The following is a 17,387-nucleotide window of genomic DNA, read 5'->3' as shown; positions in this document are numbered from 1 at the left end:
AAAATAAATAGTTAAACATAATCAATAAAAACATTAAACTGCACTTTAAAAGAATGGATTGCATTTTGTACACAGTTGAAATATAAAATTCCTGCTCGGCATATTTTGCATAGCTGAGTTTCATAGCTATGATTGTCAGGAAGCGGTGTGGTGAAGGGTGGTGAGGCAGATGCAGCGGACCCAGGTATGATGAATATGAAGATTTAATGAGAAAACTTAATCCAAACAACGAGCAGCAGGCACATGGAAACACTGACGACACAGAAGCTAACATTGACGACAACAAGGCTAGACATTGACGAGGACCCGACGACGAACAAGGAACACAGGTGGAGTTAAATACACGGGAGGGTAATCACAGAGACGAGACACACCTGGGAACAATCAAGGGGAGGACAGGACAACGAAGAGACTTAACGACACAGAAAACTCTAAATAAACAAGGAAAAACACAGATCATGACAGTACCCCCCCCTCAAGGGCGGCTACCAGACGCCCAAGAAAAAAAAAACAACCAAAAAACCCAGCAAGGGTGGGCGGAGGGGTGCCGGACGGCGGGCCAGAGTCCAAACCAACAAAAAAAAAAAAAAAAAAAAACAACCCACCATCGTGGGCGGAAAAACAAGAAGGGCCAAGAGTCCAAAAACAACAAAAAACTACCCACAGGGTGGGCGGAGGCAAAGGAGGCGGGAACCACGGAGGTGGTCCGGCGGTCGTCCGCGGCGGCGGGAACCACGGAGGTGGTCTGGCGGCCGTCCGCAGCGCTGGAGGCGGGAACCACGGAGGCGGTCCGGCGGCCGTCCGCAGCGCTGGAGGCGGGAACCACGGAGGCGGTCCGGCGGCCGTCCGCAGCGCTGGAGGCGGGAACCACGGAGGCGGTCCGGCGGCCGTCCGCGGCGCTGGAGGCGGGAACCACAGAGGCGGTCCGGCGGCCGTCCGCGGCGCTGGAGGCGGGAACCACAGAGGCGGTCCGGCGGTCGTCCGTGGCAGCGGGAACTACGGAGGCGGTCCGGCGGTCGTCCGCGGCGCTGGAGGCGGGAACCACGGAGGCGGTCCGGCGGCCGTCCGCGGCGCTGGAGGCGGGAACCACGGAGGCGGTCCGGCGGCCGTCCGCGGCGCTGGAGGCGGGAACCACGGAGGCGGTCCGGCGGTCGTCCGCGGCGCTGGAGGCGGGAACCACGGAGGCGGTCCGGCGGCCGTCCGCGGCGCTGGAGGCGGGAACCACGGAGGCGGTCCGGCGGCCGTCCGCGGCGCTGGAGGCGGAAACCACGGAGGCGGTCCGGCGGCCGTCCGCGGCGCTGAAGGCGGGAACCACAGAGGCGGGACCCCAGGAGGCGGTCCAGCGGCTGTCCGCGGCCCGGGAGGTGGCGATGATGAGCCCCCCGAGGCAGGGTCTCTGGTGGAGCACAGGGGGTCTCGGTGGGAACGCCGGGGGTCTGAGTCGGAACACTGGGAGTCTTGTGAGGAACGCAGGGGGTCTTGGTCCTCGGGGTCTCGGGAGTCAAGGTCTCGGGGGTCAGGGTCTCGGAGGGAACGCAGAGGGTCAGGGTCTCGGAGGGAACGCAGAGGGTCAGGGTCTCGGAGGGAACGCAGAGGGTCAGGGTCTCGGGTGGAACGCTGGAGGTCAGAGTCTCGGGTGGAACGCTGGAGGTCAGAGTCTCGGGTGGAACGCTGGAGGTCAGAGTCTCGGGTGGAACGCTGGAGGTCAGGGTCTCGGGTGGAACGCTGGAGGTCAGGGTCTCGGGTGGAACGCTGGAGGTCAGGGTCTCGGGTGGAACGCTGGGAGTCTGAGTCGGAACGCAGGGAGTCTCGGTAGGAACGCTGGGAGTCTCGGTCGGAACGCAGGGGGTCTCGGTCGGAACGCAGGGGGTCTCGGGTGGAACGCAGGGGGTCTCGGGTGGAACGCAGGGGGTCTCGGGTGGAACGCAGGGGGTCTCGGGTGGAACGCAGGGGGTCTGGGTCTCGGGTGCGCCGGCAGGAACGCCGGCTGATTCGGCCTCGGGTGCGCCGGCAGGAACGCCGGCTGATTCGGCCTCGGGTGCGCCGGCTGGTGCGCCGGCTGATTCGGCCTCCGGTGCGCCGGCTGGAACGGCCTCCGGTGCGCCGGCTGGAACGGCCTCCGGTGCGCCGGCTGGTGCGCCGGCTGGAACGGCCTCCGGTGCGCCGGTCCTGCCTGGAACGGCCTCCGGTGCGCCGGCAGGAACGCCGGCTGGAACGGCCTCCGGTGCGCCGGCAGGAACGCCGGCTGGAACGGCCTCCGGTGCGCCGGCAGGAACGCCGGCTGGAACGGCCTCCGGTGCGCCGGCAGGAACGCCGGCTGGAACGCCGGCTGACTTGGCCGGGGGTGCGCCGACCGGAACGCCGGCTGATTCGGCCTGGAGTGCGCCGGCTGAAACGGCCTCGGGGGCGCCGGCTGGAACGCTGGCTGGAGTTGCTGGTCCCGGAACTGGAGCGGGATCTGGGCTGGCGGAGAAACTGTGCGGCTTGGGAGGCAGAGGTTCGCCAGCCATGACGGCTAGGGCCGCCTTACGCTCCCACTCTGCCTCCCTCTGCAACTCCACCAACCCCGGGTGCGGAAAACGAGGAACCCAGTAGTCCAGCAACAGTCCCAAGCGGATGGCGAAACCGAGGCGTCGGCCGGCAGCGTACGGCTTGGCCATAGCCTCCTCATACTCGCTGATCGTTTCCGTCAGCTCCTTTAACTCCACTGGGTCCATGATGAAAAGTAAAAATAGCGTGCCTCACCGTTCGGTCTGGTCGGGTCCTACTGTCAGGAAGCGGTGTGGTGAAGGGTGGTGAGGCAGATGCAGCGGACCCAGGTATGATGAATATGAAGATTTAATGAGAAAACTTAATCCAAACAACGAGCAGCAGGCACATGGAAACACTGACGACACAGAAGCTAACATTGACGACAACAAGGCTAGACATTGACGAGGACCCGACGACGAACAAGGAACACAGGTGGAGTTAAATACACGGGAGGGTAATCACAGAGACGAGACACACCTGGGAACAATCAAGGGGAGGACAGGACAACGAAGAGACTTAACGACACAGAAAACTCTAAATAAACAAGGAAAAACACAGATCATGACAATGATAGATATTTCAGTTCTTGACCAGAGAAGAGAAAACATACTTTAATCCAACACCACAGAGGAAATCAGACAAGATTCGAGGTAGAGCATTCCATTCTTTTGTATCATGTTTCTTTATAATGTTAAAAAAAATCCACCTCATGTATTTGCTAAGATATGTGACATAGTTAGCTTAGTTCTGCTCATTTGTCTGTGCTAAATAGCACATCTTAAAATAAGAGTGTGTACTGCACATGTAAGTGAGAAAATTCCAGGATGCATCCATGGCATTCTTTAGGGGCACTAGTAAATGATTAGACATTTAACAGATGTTCCAAAAATTCAATAGAAAAGCAAAACTAAGTTGAGGTGCATCATTAACATTTGACTTTTTAAATTTCTTGAAAGTTAAAGTCAAATAAGTAGCCAACAAGTTCTGGCCTACTGCCATCTGTTAACAGACAGGTCTACAGCAGAGCAGTGCTTGCGGAATGCCAAGCATTTGTTTCATTTGCAAAAGAAAAGAAAAAAAAGTGCTGATTTTTCTCCCTTTCCTACATTCTTTGCTCTTCTGAAGGAGCTCTCTCAGCCACCTGTGCATATTCAGCATAGCAAAGGAGAGCAAGAGTAATGTACTGGAGGAATGTCATCCTGCAGAGCAGCCACTCAATAAAAAGGGAGTGTGAAGAATGTGCTTTTGCAAACACAGGATATTACTGTACATGTGTTTAACATAACCTGCTGTCAAAAGCTGCACCAGCCAACCGCAATAGCTTGTCAAATCTTAAACCACTGTAATTTTCCACTTCTTTAAGATGATCTGGGTAAATCAGGTATACATGCCTGAAGCTCTGTGAAGTTGCTGAATTTGCTCCAGCAGCCAGACTGTCTTGCATGCTGTCAATTATTGTGCTGACGTGCTTTGCTAAATATAAACTAGGTACATAATAGTGCAGGGAAAATAAGTATTGACCACATTTATGGTTTTCTTTTCCAGTAAAAAAGACAGCAACATTTATGTGGCATACAAAGAAATCTCTGAAAAGTACTAACTCCTTTAGATGCGTTACCCTTTCACTGCTTTCACAAACCATGATCTATGAAATTAGGCTTTTTTGACAAAAACAAAAAGACAAAGCAAAAACACTTTAATTCTAAACTGAAAACTGAGTTCAACGATACTGACAGTTAAATAAAAATATGTATCATAAAAAAAGTTATTGCATACATACTAACCCCCTTATGACTGACCTATTTTAACAAAGGCCCAGTCAGTTGGTACTGGTAGTCACAGAGTGAATGGAATGGTGATCACATGAGTGCAGTGAGTGATTGTAAAGTAAAGACAGCAGTGTCTGGAAGATTCAATCATCCTGGCCATGATGGCAGCATGAAAACAAAAGTACACGCCAAGCAAATCAGAGAAAGTGATATTGAAACTAATAGGTAAGGGGATGGATAGGAAAAAAAATATTTTTAAGTACTGAACCGAAGTGCAGATAAGTCCATCATCAAGAAATGGAAGAAATATGCAAAAATCTGCCTCAGTCAGGGCATCCTCACAAGCTGATTGACACATTTCTTCCTTGGAAGCCAAGGGTCCATCTACAAGATACTGATTTGAAGCAAAAAAAAAAAAGATAAAATATCCAAGGGGTTGAGTACTTTTTGTAGGAATTGTAAACAAATTATGATTATGTGTCATGAAGTAGAATAAAACAGTGAGAAAAAGCTACTGAAAACAGGACAAAATAAGTTACTAAAAGCCTCATTAGAAGCCTTTAAAAAGGGTTCTTATTTTTAAGGTATTGTACAAGAAAATCTTCACAGTTTTACTGTAACATAATAATGATGGCAAATGCATTTCTTAACTTCTAAATATTTAGGTGAGCATGGTAGCGGGCACACTCCAGATTTCAAAATAACAATTTAACCTTAGACCAACTTTACTGTTTCTGTTATGGCAACAATGGACATCAGGATCAGCTACAGAAGAACTTAAACACAAAAAATGTCAAAGATTCAAGAAATATCTGTGTTTTAAAACCAGTTGCATTGGTGTGTGTGGCATTGTATTTGATAAATTGTAAGGACTATTTTCCTAACAAGTACTACGCTGTGGGGGCCGACTGCACCTTATGTAGCTCAAAACCTGAGCCCCATTAGAAGAAGAGCTGTTTTTGGGTGAGGATAGACTAGTAACGGTGAGGGTTAGGGAAAATATCTGCATAAACGCAGTTTATGAAAATTCAATGAAAAATCCTGATATAGGTAAAAACACAAACTGGCGTGTGTGGGCGTGTGTGTGTGTGTGTGTGTGTGTGTGTGTGTGTGTTTGTGCATACCTTTTAATACAAATGAAACTTTTCCCCATTCTTGGAACCAGAGAAGGCTGTGGAGGTCAACTGGGTCTGCTTGGTGAGGGTGTGCAAATATACAGTGTATGGAGGTGTGTTGGAATAAAAAAGAACTGAAGGCCAACAGACAGATCACATGACAGTGTCTGGTCCATTGCTGTTATTTCTCTACCCCCCTAAATAGTCCCATGACCGTCTTTCATATAATTGTTCCAGTCTGAAGGTCTTTTTGGGACACTCTCATTTTAGATGACTTGGAAGGAAGCATAAGTCTGCATTGTGATTAATACGATAATCTTTTCTCTTTGATTCTACTCTGACTGGCAGCCATACAGAACTTTAACAATTTTGTGATTATTAGAGGCCTGAGGCAACCTTTTATCCTATTCCAAGGTTGGTTAATCATTTTTTGGAGCGGTCTGGCTGTAGAAGTGCCATGGTCCCCATTTCTGGAGGCTTGGCCCCCTGAGGCACTCCTAAGCTGTAATTAGGCCCAAGTGGAGGGGGAGTGTGAAGCTATAGTGGAACTTCCAGCACCCAGCCGGATTGGGCTGAAAGTGGCGCCACTCTTTTTGTGCCTTGAATCCTCCCTCCATTCATCCAATTTACTATATTTCCTGTTAGAATCATATCGACATTTCAGGAATTTACACATATACTTTGTTGCTAGTCTGCATAACTATCAAGATTTTGCTACAAAATACAATGAAAACAAACATTACATATAAACTGCCGTTACTGATTAAATAGAATGTATGATTCTATTCATGTTTGATTTATCACTTTAATCCCTTCAAACATTTGTAAACCAGAGCAGAAGTAAAACATAAAATGAAATATGGGACACTTTTATGCACTTCTCTACAGTCATGTATGTTTTTTTCTTCACATAAAGCGATGCACATTTTTCACATGCAAGCAAAAAATAACATATTTTGAAAGAAGACATCTGTTTTACAGACGCAGGCCTCGCAGTGGTTCATCCATCTTGTAAGTGATGATGATCTGTGTTTTGTTGCCGAAGTGGTGGGGAACAGACAGAAGTTAATCACAGTAGCTGTACTATAACCTGGTGCAGGCAGACACAAATGTTTTGTAGTTCTTTAAAGGAATGAGTAATCTTTAACTTCACCTGCATTTAAATGTTGCCCTTTAGCACAAAAACCATAAACCTTAGGTCCAGTAGTCTGTTAAGCATTTAGGCATTTTCTTTGCTTCCACGATGGCTGCAGAAACTTAGTTAAACTCCGTAAGTTTACACTGTGTCCATTAATGTACAATAATTCTTCCCTTGAGAAGGGGTCTGTAGATTCTATTGCTCTCTTTTACACGATTACTAGGCAATGTCCCCATTGGGACACATTCACAGCCACAGTGGGAAACACCAGGCCTGGGACCCATGAACTAAGTCATATTGTATCCTCTGTTTAGTGGGTCACATCTTTATGCTCAAAAGTCCAGTATTATACAACTTCTATTGATTTCAGAAATGATCTGTCATCTTCTATCCCTGTATTTTTATCTGCACAAAACCAAGCAGAGAGACCTCATTTTCTGCTTTTATCTCAGCGTGAAATTTCTATTTTTGTCTACCACCCTTTGTTCTGCTTCAAATGGGAGCTATTAGCCCTGACCCTTTAATTGCCCCCAAAAAGTCCTACATAGCTCAATGCATGAGAAATCACAATAGACGCTCTCAGCCGATAAACAGGATCCCTAACCTCCACATTGGTGCCAAAATAAAACTTGGACTGGTGAAAAGCTGGGAAGTTAATTGTAAAGTTGTGGTGACTAGTATATTGTATGTGACAGTCTCAATTAATGTCACTTAGATAGCTTTTGCTAGGTCAGGATTCCCCTCATAATAGATGTCATCATACCGTAAACTGCCTTTTCAGTGATTATGTTCATTAACTTTCTCTTTTTTTTCCTGATACTAGCATTTATTTTATGGTACTGGGTGTTTATTTCCAGAGTAAAATTTCTGATAGACGAGCAACTACTTGAGTTGGTGTCAAATTTGATTACTGTAGTCTTGCTTTTTTTACCCATTACTTTTCAATCAAACATACAGCATTTTCACATCAACTGAAAGTAACTATATTACTAAAATCAAGTAACTTAGTTACTTGATTCAAGTATAAAATGACACTACGTGCCTGGAAAAATACATACTTCCTCTTCACACTGTTAAGTGAAAGAGGTTGAAAACATTCCTATACAAACCACACCTAACATACATAAATTTGTAAGAACAAATTTTGAAAGCCAAGTGTCATTTCTCTTCTTTACATTTATGCACCACATTTTGTTAGTCTTGTACATCAAGTGTCAAGTGTTTTCAATGTTGCATATGGGACTCACTGCATCTCTTACAGCTTGCACACACTGGCATTTGTAGAGTGCAATACTTCTGACATGTTCTTTGCTCAAATGGTGTTATTTGTCATTCTGGACTTTCCCCACCTACTTGTATTTTAAGACCACTTCACTCTAAATAACAGAGGACGATGGGCTCCGAGTTCTCTGCAGTCACCACACCACACCTGGGCCTAAGCATCCTCCCAGCCCTCCCCGGGAATTCTTTCACCACCTGCAGAGAGGCATTAGTGAGAGAGGAGGGAGGAAGGAAAGTCCACCCTTTTAGAGCTTTTCCACTCTTGAAGGTAGACTCTGCAATTTAATCCTTCCATCGCATTTTTAAAGCAACCTGTCCTGTATGGGCTTGTGCAAAAGGTAGGACCCATATTTCACTGCACTTCTGACAGACGCTTGGGATAAGTGCATGTCATCTAATTTAGTACAAGTGTAGATCTGTAAACCTCTTCAAAAGATGTGAAGCGTCAGGTCAGTGAGTAATAATCAAAAGCTGATTTCAACATTAAGAGGTACCTATAAAGTCCCCTTTCTCCTCAATGGCTCTGTTTATTCAGGTCTTGTAGCTGGTGTTGCTAGTGTCCTCTGCTGGCAGCAGAGATCATTTATTTCCAGTTATTATGTGACGATAGAACTTTTATACAGTAGGTAACAAGGGTCATCTCAGCAGGAAAACATGTAAAATAGAAGACCTCAAATTAACATTTTTGGTACCAACACTTTAACAGAACAGGAAGAATATTCCATATCTAAGAATGTTTTCTTTTAGCTATCTTGTCAGTTTTGCCTGATATTGTACTAGTGCTCATCCTATCGTTTGGCTGATCTCAGCAAAAGAGGTCAATTACTGTTTGTTTTTTCTTTTAGTGTCTATGGATGTATGTTTTAAACTCTGATTGGCAATGCTTTCATTTACAACTCTCTTTTGAATAACTTTCTCTCACACATGCAATCACATTTCTGCAGTTCAACTTGAAAAATTAACCCTTGGGCTACACCAATTTTTTCTAGCGTTTTGCTGATATGAAAGCCAAAAAAGAAGAAAGCCAAGGAAAATAAATAAAGTAATGAAGCAAAACTGCCTTCATCCATCTCTTTTCTCTTATTCAATTAACAATACAAAAAGCAACTAATTTCCTGTACCATTACCCAAAGCCTTGAACAGGAGGGTTCTCTGTCTACCTTACAACTGATTTTGCTAAAGAATGGTCTCTCTTAAAACAGAAAAAAAAATTCAGTGTTTATTTACATAACACATCAAAGGACATGACATCAATACAAAAAGATGTACACATGTAACACATTATATGCACAGGCATTATAAAATAAGCATGAGGTACATGTATATAGAGAGTTACATCTATGCAAACATTTGATCTTAAGTTCATACTATAATACTTTTGATCTGTATCTCAAAAGTCTCACACTTAAAACCAAATATGTACATTTGCTGTATAAAATAACTACTTTTTTTTTTCTTGCTGACATTATGTGAATCCAGTTATTTCCCAGTTTATTTCGGTTTGAAAAATGCTAGAATATATTGAGAAATAAAATACTTTCCTCAAATTCAGACGCTTACATACAGTTTTATAGGGTTTGGTAACAGTGTCCTTTAAAATGTGTCGCTTGATTTTGGGTACCTCTGGCCCTCCTTATCTAATTTGACAAAATACTTTGGCTCGTTGTCCATTTGGAAGATCAATTTGTGCTCAAACTTTAACTTCCCTGTGAATGTCCTGAGATATTGCTTCAAAATTTCCACAATACATTCTTTCATGAAGCCTTCAATCTTGTGAAGACCATTTTGATAATAAGTCTCCCATGGTTTAAGCACTCACCTACTGTTTGAAGAACTAAAAATGTCCCCTTCAGGTCTCTATATAAATGTTGTACGTTGACTTATAAGAAACTTACAAAGCTGGGACATTATCATCATTTTGGCTTTCCTAAATAGTTTATAAACATGATAGTCTTGAAGTATTTAAACATATGTATCTGAAGAAAGTAATACAATCTTATCTAAAAATAAAATGGTAATATTCTGGCATTAAACAAATAGAAATAACTGAACTATCCCTACTGACCTAACACAAGAAAACATTAGCTTGATTTAATGTTAGACAGTGAGATAAACAGCTTCTTATGCAGTGCAGGAAAGTATCAGTTTTCAGGGGAAATCAATGCAACAGTACCAACAATTTTGTTGTGACTGTGGGTTCCTCTCTGGATTCAAATGATTATCCAAAGCAAAAAAGGTATATGAAAACAGTCACTATCTCAAATACAATAGGCTTGGATAGTTAAAAGTAATTTTTGCTCCCAAGCACAGGTGTATTGTATATGTCATTGACAGATGACTAATGGTGACTAAGTACACTTCCAACACTGAACTACTGTATATATTTCATTCATTTTAGTTTTAAAAGGTTAAAGACTCCTCTACTGCTCTTCTTGCCCCCAAATTCAGCAGCCTGTTTCCTTTTTAAGTCAGAAAGACCTCACCTAAACTACAAGACTGTTTCTGGCCATAGTATTCCAGCAAAGAACAAAAAAACTAAAGCTGGAAATCTTGGTAGCTGATTTTGATAGGCATCAATCATCTTCTATAAAATAGCAATATTGTCTTTTAACCAGTTTTTGCATGTATATATACAATTATATTTATATATATATATATATATTAATTTTTAGGGTTTAGATGAAACAACATCATACATTGCCTATAAATTTAATACAAAAACACTCACATAAAATCCCTCAAAAAAATAAAAAAAATAAAAAATCCGAGTGGTCATGTTCTAATATATCTTATGACAAAAAAAGACCTTAACACTTTAAAAAATACACTCCAATACAACTCATGCATACTGTACTCAAAAAAAAAAGAAATACACATTGCATAGGTAAAATATAACAATACAAAATAAACATAGCTAGCTCCAAACATACATATGTTCCCCATTTGTTACTCTGTTTTTCAGATATTCAAAGTTCAAACTGAGATACTCAGTTATAGTAAAACAATATGCTTGTACGTCACCTACAAAGTTATGTTTGTTAATTGCTTGGATTAAGTCTGTTTGGAATTAACTTGTAATTTAAAAAATATTAAATTAAAAAGCACATTGCTCCCACCACATTTTTATGTTGTCACACGTCTGCCCCTCAAAAGGCATGCATGCTCTCTCATTATGCAAAGTTGCTGAGAAAAAGTACCCTCTATGTCAAGTAATATTTGTCCCACAAGAGAACAGAACATTCTAGATAGCTAACTAAAGAACAATAAAGAGTAAATGAGTCCTTAAGTTAAATTTTCAAGGAAGCTGAACAACTAACAAAAAAAATCTCTTGTTTCTTAACATGGAATTTTTTTTTTCTCTAAGTTAAATAAATGTACTGGGGGTGGGGGGAAGAGAAATCTTTAGAAAATGATCAGTCTTACTTTATGCTGATGTAATAAAAGCTTAATTTCTTTTCTGGCGTTTTAGACATTCAAATCACCTGTGTTCAGAAATGTGTAAGATGTTGATTATTTAATAATAATTTATAACAGTACAGGACACTAGAATTGTATATTTATAAAAATAACAATACTTTAAGGGTCTTGAGCTGGCTTAAATTTCAATTAGAAATAAACAGATAACTGTTTTCTTCTTTGAAACATCTCACTGTTTTTCTACTAATAGTATAATAGGTGAGTATTTCAGCAAAACTCAGTAAATGTCCATTTAACATCCACAGTCAGAGTCTATTTCATTAGCAGTTCCTGTCTTTAGATACTCCGTATCCTCAGTCTTTTGGTTGCTGCGTCTGGCCTCAGTAAACATTTTTCCAGGTGATTAGCTCTGCCCTACTTACTCCTTTGTGAGCCAATCATCACTTTAGAGACAAAGTTCACAATGGCGCTCGCTGGCTGTTCGGGGTCATGTTCTGCAAATAGGTGGCACACATTGTCCATGGAAGTGCCAGTTTTCCTTGCCACAAAGCCAAAGATTCTGCAAAGGCAAAGGATAGTAGTTAACAGCAGCAGTGTCATCTACCACAAAATTAAAATTTCTTTTCAAAAATAGCTGTAGGGACATGATTTTGACTGAAGCTTTGGAGAAAATAGTAATTATTTACTTTGCTGATGGACAGCCATCTTTCTTCCACCTATAAGCAGGCATCAGTAAGTATTAAAAATAAATGTGGTAACTTAATATTTATATTTATTATATGATTCAATGAACACAACTTACTTTCTATCTTGAGGGTCCAAAGCACAAAATATCACGGTGTTGACATTGTAATGTCTCCTGAAAAAGAGTCTGAAAAACAAATTTATATTGAAAAATCATGGATGCATCTATGTGGTAGCAGTTTTGGAAAAGTGTGTGCTGGGTGCTCACTTCCTCTGGTTATCCGTGAGAGTAATTCCCTGGGAGGAAACTTTGAAATGGACCACAGTAGGGATTGGTGGAGGGTTAGCGTCCAGGGTCATGGTCGTGGCTTTCTGCACTGCCTGGACTCCTGTTAGAGACTCCATCTCCACAGAGCTCAGGTACCACACATTACAGGCTGAAGCAACAACAAACAATCAAATTCCAACAATCAAAGTTGCATAGAGCAAATAACAATAGAGTAAGTGCTCTCTGTGATTCAGTGCTAGAAATAACTAAAAAGCAGGACATAAACACAGGGATTGTGTCATTGCATTACAGTCTGGTTTTATTGTGTTTGTCACAAAGTCTATTTATGGTGAATGATCTAAGACGTCTGATTACCTGCTCCCTGTTTCAGCAGCTCAGTAGCTGAGTTAGTGACTGAAGGTGAAATGCTTTCCACAACATCTTCAAGAGGATCTTATGAACAGCAAAAACAAAGAACATAAGTAACACAGCTTTATTATCAAGCATGGCTATGAAATGATTGCAACAACCACTTATAGACTGGCACTGAAATACTCTGGTAATTATTTACATTAAATTGTGACCATGCCTCTACCCATGCAAAAATTTATGAGTCTCTGTGTGAATGTTTACCTTTGTCAGGTATGATAAGTTTACAGGGAAGAGCCAATGGGGTGATTGAATGTTGGTAAACCAATGCAGTTAGACTTCCTGTAAAACAACAGAGTGGGAAAACAAAATTTAAATGTAAAGAGAAGTTGCACTGCCAACTTTGTAGTATTAATCATTATTAAAAGTACTTTGTTAAAAGTTAGAACATATGATGCAGAGTGAATACATATTTGTTTTAAATAGAATGACAGTTCTCAGTTAACTTGGTCAGTGTGACTAGTTTTTATATCTTTCCTTCTGATTTGTTTTTCTCATGCTTTAACTATTTAATTGCTTGTGTAAATAGCTGCACTGCAGATGGACTGTTATTTTATTTGTTGAATGTCATTGCCTTTTTACTTGTGTCTCTCTTGAAAAAGAGATTTTATTGCCAATAACACAATTATTTTCTAAGTGAAGGTAACAGCATTAAAAGAAAAAAAAAAGGCAAGAGTAGAAAATAAAATGTTCCAAGCGAAATGAGGAATTTGTCTAACTGGTATCATTTAAGATTCGCAAAACCTATAGATAACACAGAGTTCCTAATAAAACAGTACGAATAAAAGTGAGAAATACAAGTACAAAACTTTAAAGAGAATGTTTTAAATCAAAATCTATAAATTGTATAATTTAAATAAAAAGAGAAAAAAAATTATATTGAACAAATAATGAAATACATCAGTATTTAAATGTTTAAATGATAATAGTTATTATTACAAAAATATTGGTTAGTTTATAGCACTTTTGGGCATCCATTTAAAAAAAAAAAGTCTCACATGGATAGGAAATGCTACTTAGATCACTTGTACTATGTACTACACACCAGTAGAGGGCTGTATTGTTCAGAGTCTCCTAGTTTTATATGTTGTGGAGAAAAGCGTATAAGTTTCAGCAGCATAGACACTCACCAAAGTAGGGCTCATTGGGGCACCCCTTCAGACGCACACCTTTCTGTGTGCACTCAATCAGGAAGTGGCGTACCAATTCGTTGGATAGATCACCTCCTGTAGGGAAATGGACAAAAGTAGTTAGTATAATTAGTCTGCTTTGTTGGTCTGTCTCATGTACTGAATTTTTGTCCGTGCAAGAAATTTTTCTGCCTAAAATATATTGAAATATAAGTCATTAAAAGCATTTCTGTCTCAATGTGAGGTGTCTTTGAAAGGCATATGAACACAAAGGCTTGGACAAAAACTTGCTTCTTGGAGCAGCTTGGATTTCACATTTCTGAAGTGTAATGATGGTCCAAGATCAAACGGGACTCTGGACTATGCCACGATGTGACGGAAAACAAAAGGACAGGTGTGAACAGTGGAGAAAAATGGAGATTTAATCTGGTTTAAGAGTATAAAATAAAAATCCAGTGTAGATTTTTTTTTATTAGGTCAGGTTTCTTTCTGTAAAAATGTTTATGAAATACAAAGTCTCTACCATGACCTACACTATATGGAGTTGATTTTATACATTCACACCACCATTTGATTCAATGTTTAACATCTTTGATTTGCCTCATAACTACACTGTTAACAGTACAAACAAGGATTGAAGCTGAATTTTGTAGTGCCCATTTTAAAACCTACAAATCAGTCTTACAATTTTTTACTGAGCACTTTCCAGACAGAATGAGGACAATGCTAAGTGTTTTATATATGATCATAATAGATAAGCATAAAAAAAACATCCACAAGAAAAATGTTAACACAAGTGATGAAGAGGCAGCTCATTTTAAATAACAAAAATGCTAATCAAAATAATAAACTTTAAAAAATCTGCGTAGTGAATAAAACTATTTAACGTCAAAACAAAGTCAAACTAAAAGTGTAATAAAAATACAAATATGAATACTTTAAGATAAAGTTAAAATAGACAAATGAATCAGTTGAATCAGCTGGCAACTAAAAATATACATATTTCTTACTTTTGCAGAAGTCTAACGACTAAAATCACTTCAGCCTGACTGAAGGGTCATTACTTAAGTACTAAACTATTTCAAGAGGCAGATTTTCTTTGTGTGTGCATAATTAATAAAAAATAAGCTTTTGCTAAAAATCTCTTGCAAATGCTCATAATTATCAGCATTAATGGATTTTCATTAAAATTCCAATGTTTACTGAAAATATAAAGGGCTGTCTAACTTGTAAAGAAAGGGCTTGATTTCTTACAACCTGGAGAAATTAAATCATTAAGCAGAGTTTTGAAAAGTCTGATTTAATACGCCAAATGCAGGTTTTATTGACCAAACATTCGTTCTTTCTTCTCATCTCTTTGATGGGTTAAAAGGGAGACATTTACAGATATTTGTTTTCTTTAACAGAACTAAAAAGCTTTGGATAATGAAAGATTTGTCACTCAGACTGAAGCTGTTAAAACATTGCCAATCCCCTGCGTTGGCAGTGCATACAGGAATCCTTTGTGTCCCTATGTGTTGTTTCCTTCCAGAAAATACGCCTTCTAAAGTTATTAAAATGGCTTCTGATTCACATTTAGTGGGATCAAATTTCTTTCTGCCTCCTCTAGCTTCACCATCAGTCTTTGTTTGGTTGTTGTAATACTGCCAAATATTTTGGCTAGATTAATTTTCCAATTTTGTTTTGATCCCCCCCAAAAAAGTTAATTACACAACTATGCAAAACAAAACAAAACATTTAACTAATATACAAACAGAAATGTGCACATAGTTTTATAAAAAAAAGCAGATATAGTGTAAGTGGAGCAGGCCACTTTCCTCCACTGTCCTCTGAGAACAGATTTACAGAACCAGTATGTCTTTTGTTAAGAGTGAAACATTAGCTGTATATCTATGACAATCTGACAATACAGGTCTGTTTCACAATGATGATGCCCAGAAGAGAGAAAAAGGGTGATGAGAGCTTACAAACAACAGAAAGACGGATTCTCCGTTTCCAACATGAAGATGACTACAGTGGGTTGTAACTAAAGACAACTTGGGTGGGACTTTGTTTCTTCACACGCTATACAGGATTATCTCTGGATTATTGTCAGATATCATAAACATGACATTTGAAGCATTGTGCTGGAGTCAAAGTATGGATAGAGGGATGTTAGCATGGATTAGCAGGAAAAGCAAAAGCAAAAGTCAACTAAACAAGTAGTATTGCATTTATATTCATCCCCCCTGAGTAAAACGTCTGTAGAATGTACTGTAACCCGGGTGTAAATTTTAACCTTTATTTCCTCCTTCTCCGATTTTCCAGTCTTTTAACCTTTTTATATCTCAAACCTCGCGATGCTTTTAATAGAATGATTGGCGATTCTTGCGAGACTATTGCGATTGAGTATTGGGGTCACATGTACTGCTGCAGTGTTACCTGCTAGGTATATTAGCTGGAGCGGGGAGGCATGAAGGTTAGAACACGTTGGAAGGAGCAGAGCTGCAGGAGCCAACTGGTGTGAGCCAGAAGGGAGATGGAAAAATTCCTGGTAGGGTGAGATAAAACTGCGGAACTGGCCAGGTTGATGGCGAGCTAGAAGATCGGGCATAGAGCCAAAGAAAGAATTCACTTTTTTGGATGATCGAAGACTTCAGTTTCCTACCAGGATTTGAACCAAGCAAAGTATAATTATCTTGTTGAGAGCCCTAATTGATCCCAATTTGGGATGAATGGACTAACAGGTGTGGCCTCTCAATTGTGGAACTTTGGGAACAATTGATTGATTTAGTTTCCTTTGTTGTTGTGTTGTGTTTTTTTTTTCCCTTATGTTGTTAATGGCCATTTGGATGTTCCCAATGCTATTGTAAATATGTATATATATTATTCACATTGCAAATATAAACAACTCGCAACTACAATTTCCAGCCTACCTGCTCTTTTTGAGTCGTACTTATCTTCTGAGGAAAAAAACTAGCCATTTACCTTATTGGTCAAAATCCAATTATATTGAATAACAATATAGAATATTGTTATTCTTATAAATATGCTACAGTACTTTTTATGTTTACACAACTAGAAACTGAAATTATGTCTATTTTTCTCTGCAAAGTAATTTTTGCTGCCAGATCAAATCGAAACAATCTACGAGCTTCAATCGTCAACCTTTGCCAGAAATTCTCAAAACATTTTGGTGTAGACATTGGCTGGGTTATTTTTGCATTTCATCATATCGCTGGCTTTATGTTTAGGCTTCTTGTCCTGTTGGACATTGAACCTGTACTACAAGCTCAACCATTTTGGAACTTTGAACAAGATTTCATCCAGGCTTGTTTTGCATTTAAGCTCAATTCATTTTCACTAACTAACTAACTTCCATTACCCTTCTGGACAGAAGCATTCTGACAGCATGCTGCCAACACCATGCTACACAGTTGGGCCAGTGTTCTCAGAGTGATATGCAGTGTTATTTTTTAGCCACACAGCATTGTTCAAGCAGGCCCTGGCCTGTCTTGTGCATTATTTGGTTTTCATGATGAAGTCTGTTCTTCAATTATCTCTTCAAAAATTCAGACTTCTTAAAGCAATTGTTTACAATGGAATTTACTGTATGTACACGAGTGGAAGGGGTGAATACATAGA

The 17,387-nt window shown here is 40.6% G+C and overlaps 1 protein-coding gene across 4 annotated transcripts in view; it reads right to left on the bottom strand.

The window, feature by feature from the left end:
- Nucleotides 1-9,028: 9,028 nt before the first annotated feature.
- Nucleotides 9,029-17,387, bottom strand: part of LOC114146423 (tensin-3) — a 42,572-nt gene continuing 34,213 nt past the window's right edge. For all 4 annotated transcript variants that reach the window (XM_028020437.1, XM_028020435.1, XM_028020436.1 and 1 more), the window contains 7 exons: nt 13,764-13,859; nt 12,838-12,915; nt 12,580-12,657; nt 12,205-12,373; nt 12,055-12,123; nt 11,939-11,968; nt 9,029-11,811 (listed from right to left, as the gene is read on the bottom strand). In XM_028020437.1, the coding sequence (XP_027876238.1) occupies nt 11,667-11,811; nt 11,939-11,968; nt 12,055-12,123; nt 12,205-12,373; nt 12,580-12,657; nt 12,838-12,915; nt 13,764-13,859 (665 nt within the window). In that variant the 3' untranslated portion in view covers nt 9,029-11,666. The remainder of the gene's footprint in view (nt 11,812-11,938; nt 11,969-12,054; nt 12,124-12,204; nt 12,374-12,579; nt 12,658-12,837; nt 12,916-13,763; nt 13,860-17,387) is intronic.

Source organism: Xiphophorus couchianus, chromosome 6 (genome assembly GCF_001444195.1).
Source record: "Xiphophorus couchianus chromosome 6, X_couchianus-1.0, whole genome shotgun sequence".
Lineage (NCBI taxonomy): Eukaryota > Metazoa > Chordata > Actinopteri > Cyprinodontiformes > Poeciliidae > Xiphophorus > Xiphophorus couchianus.
This window is presented reverse-complemented; position numbering and strand designations above follow the sequence as displayed.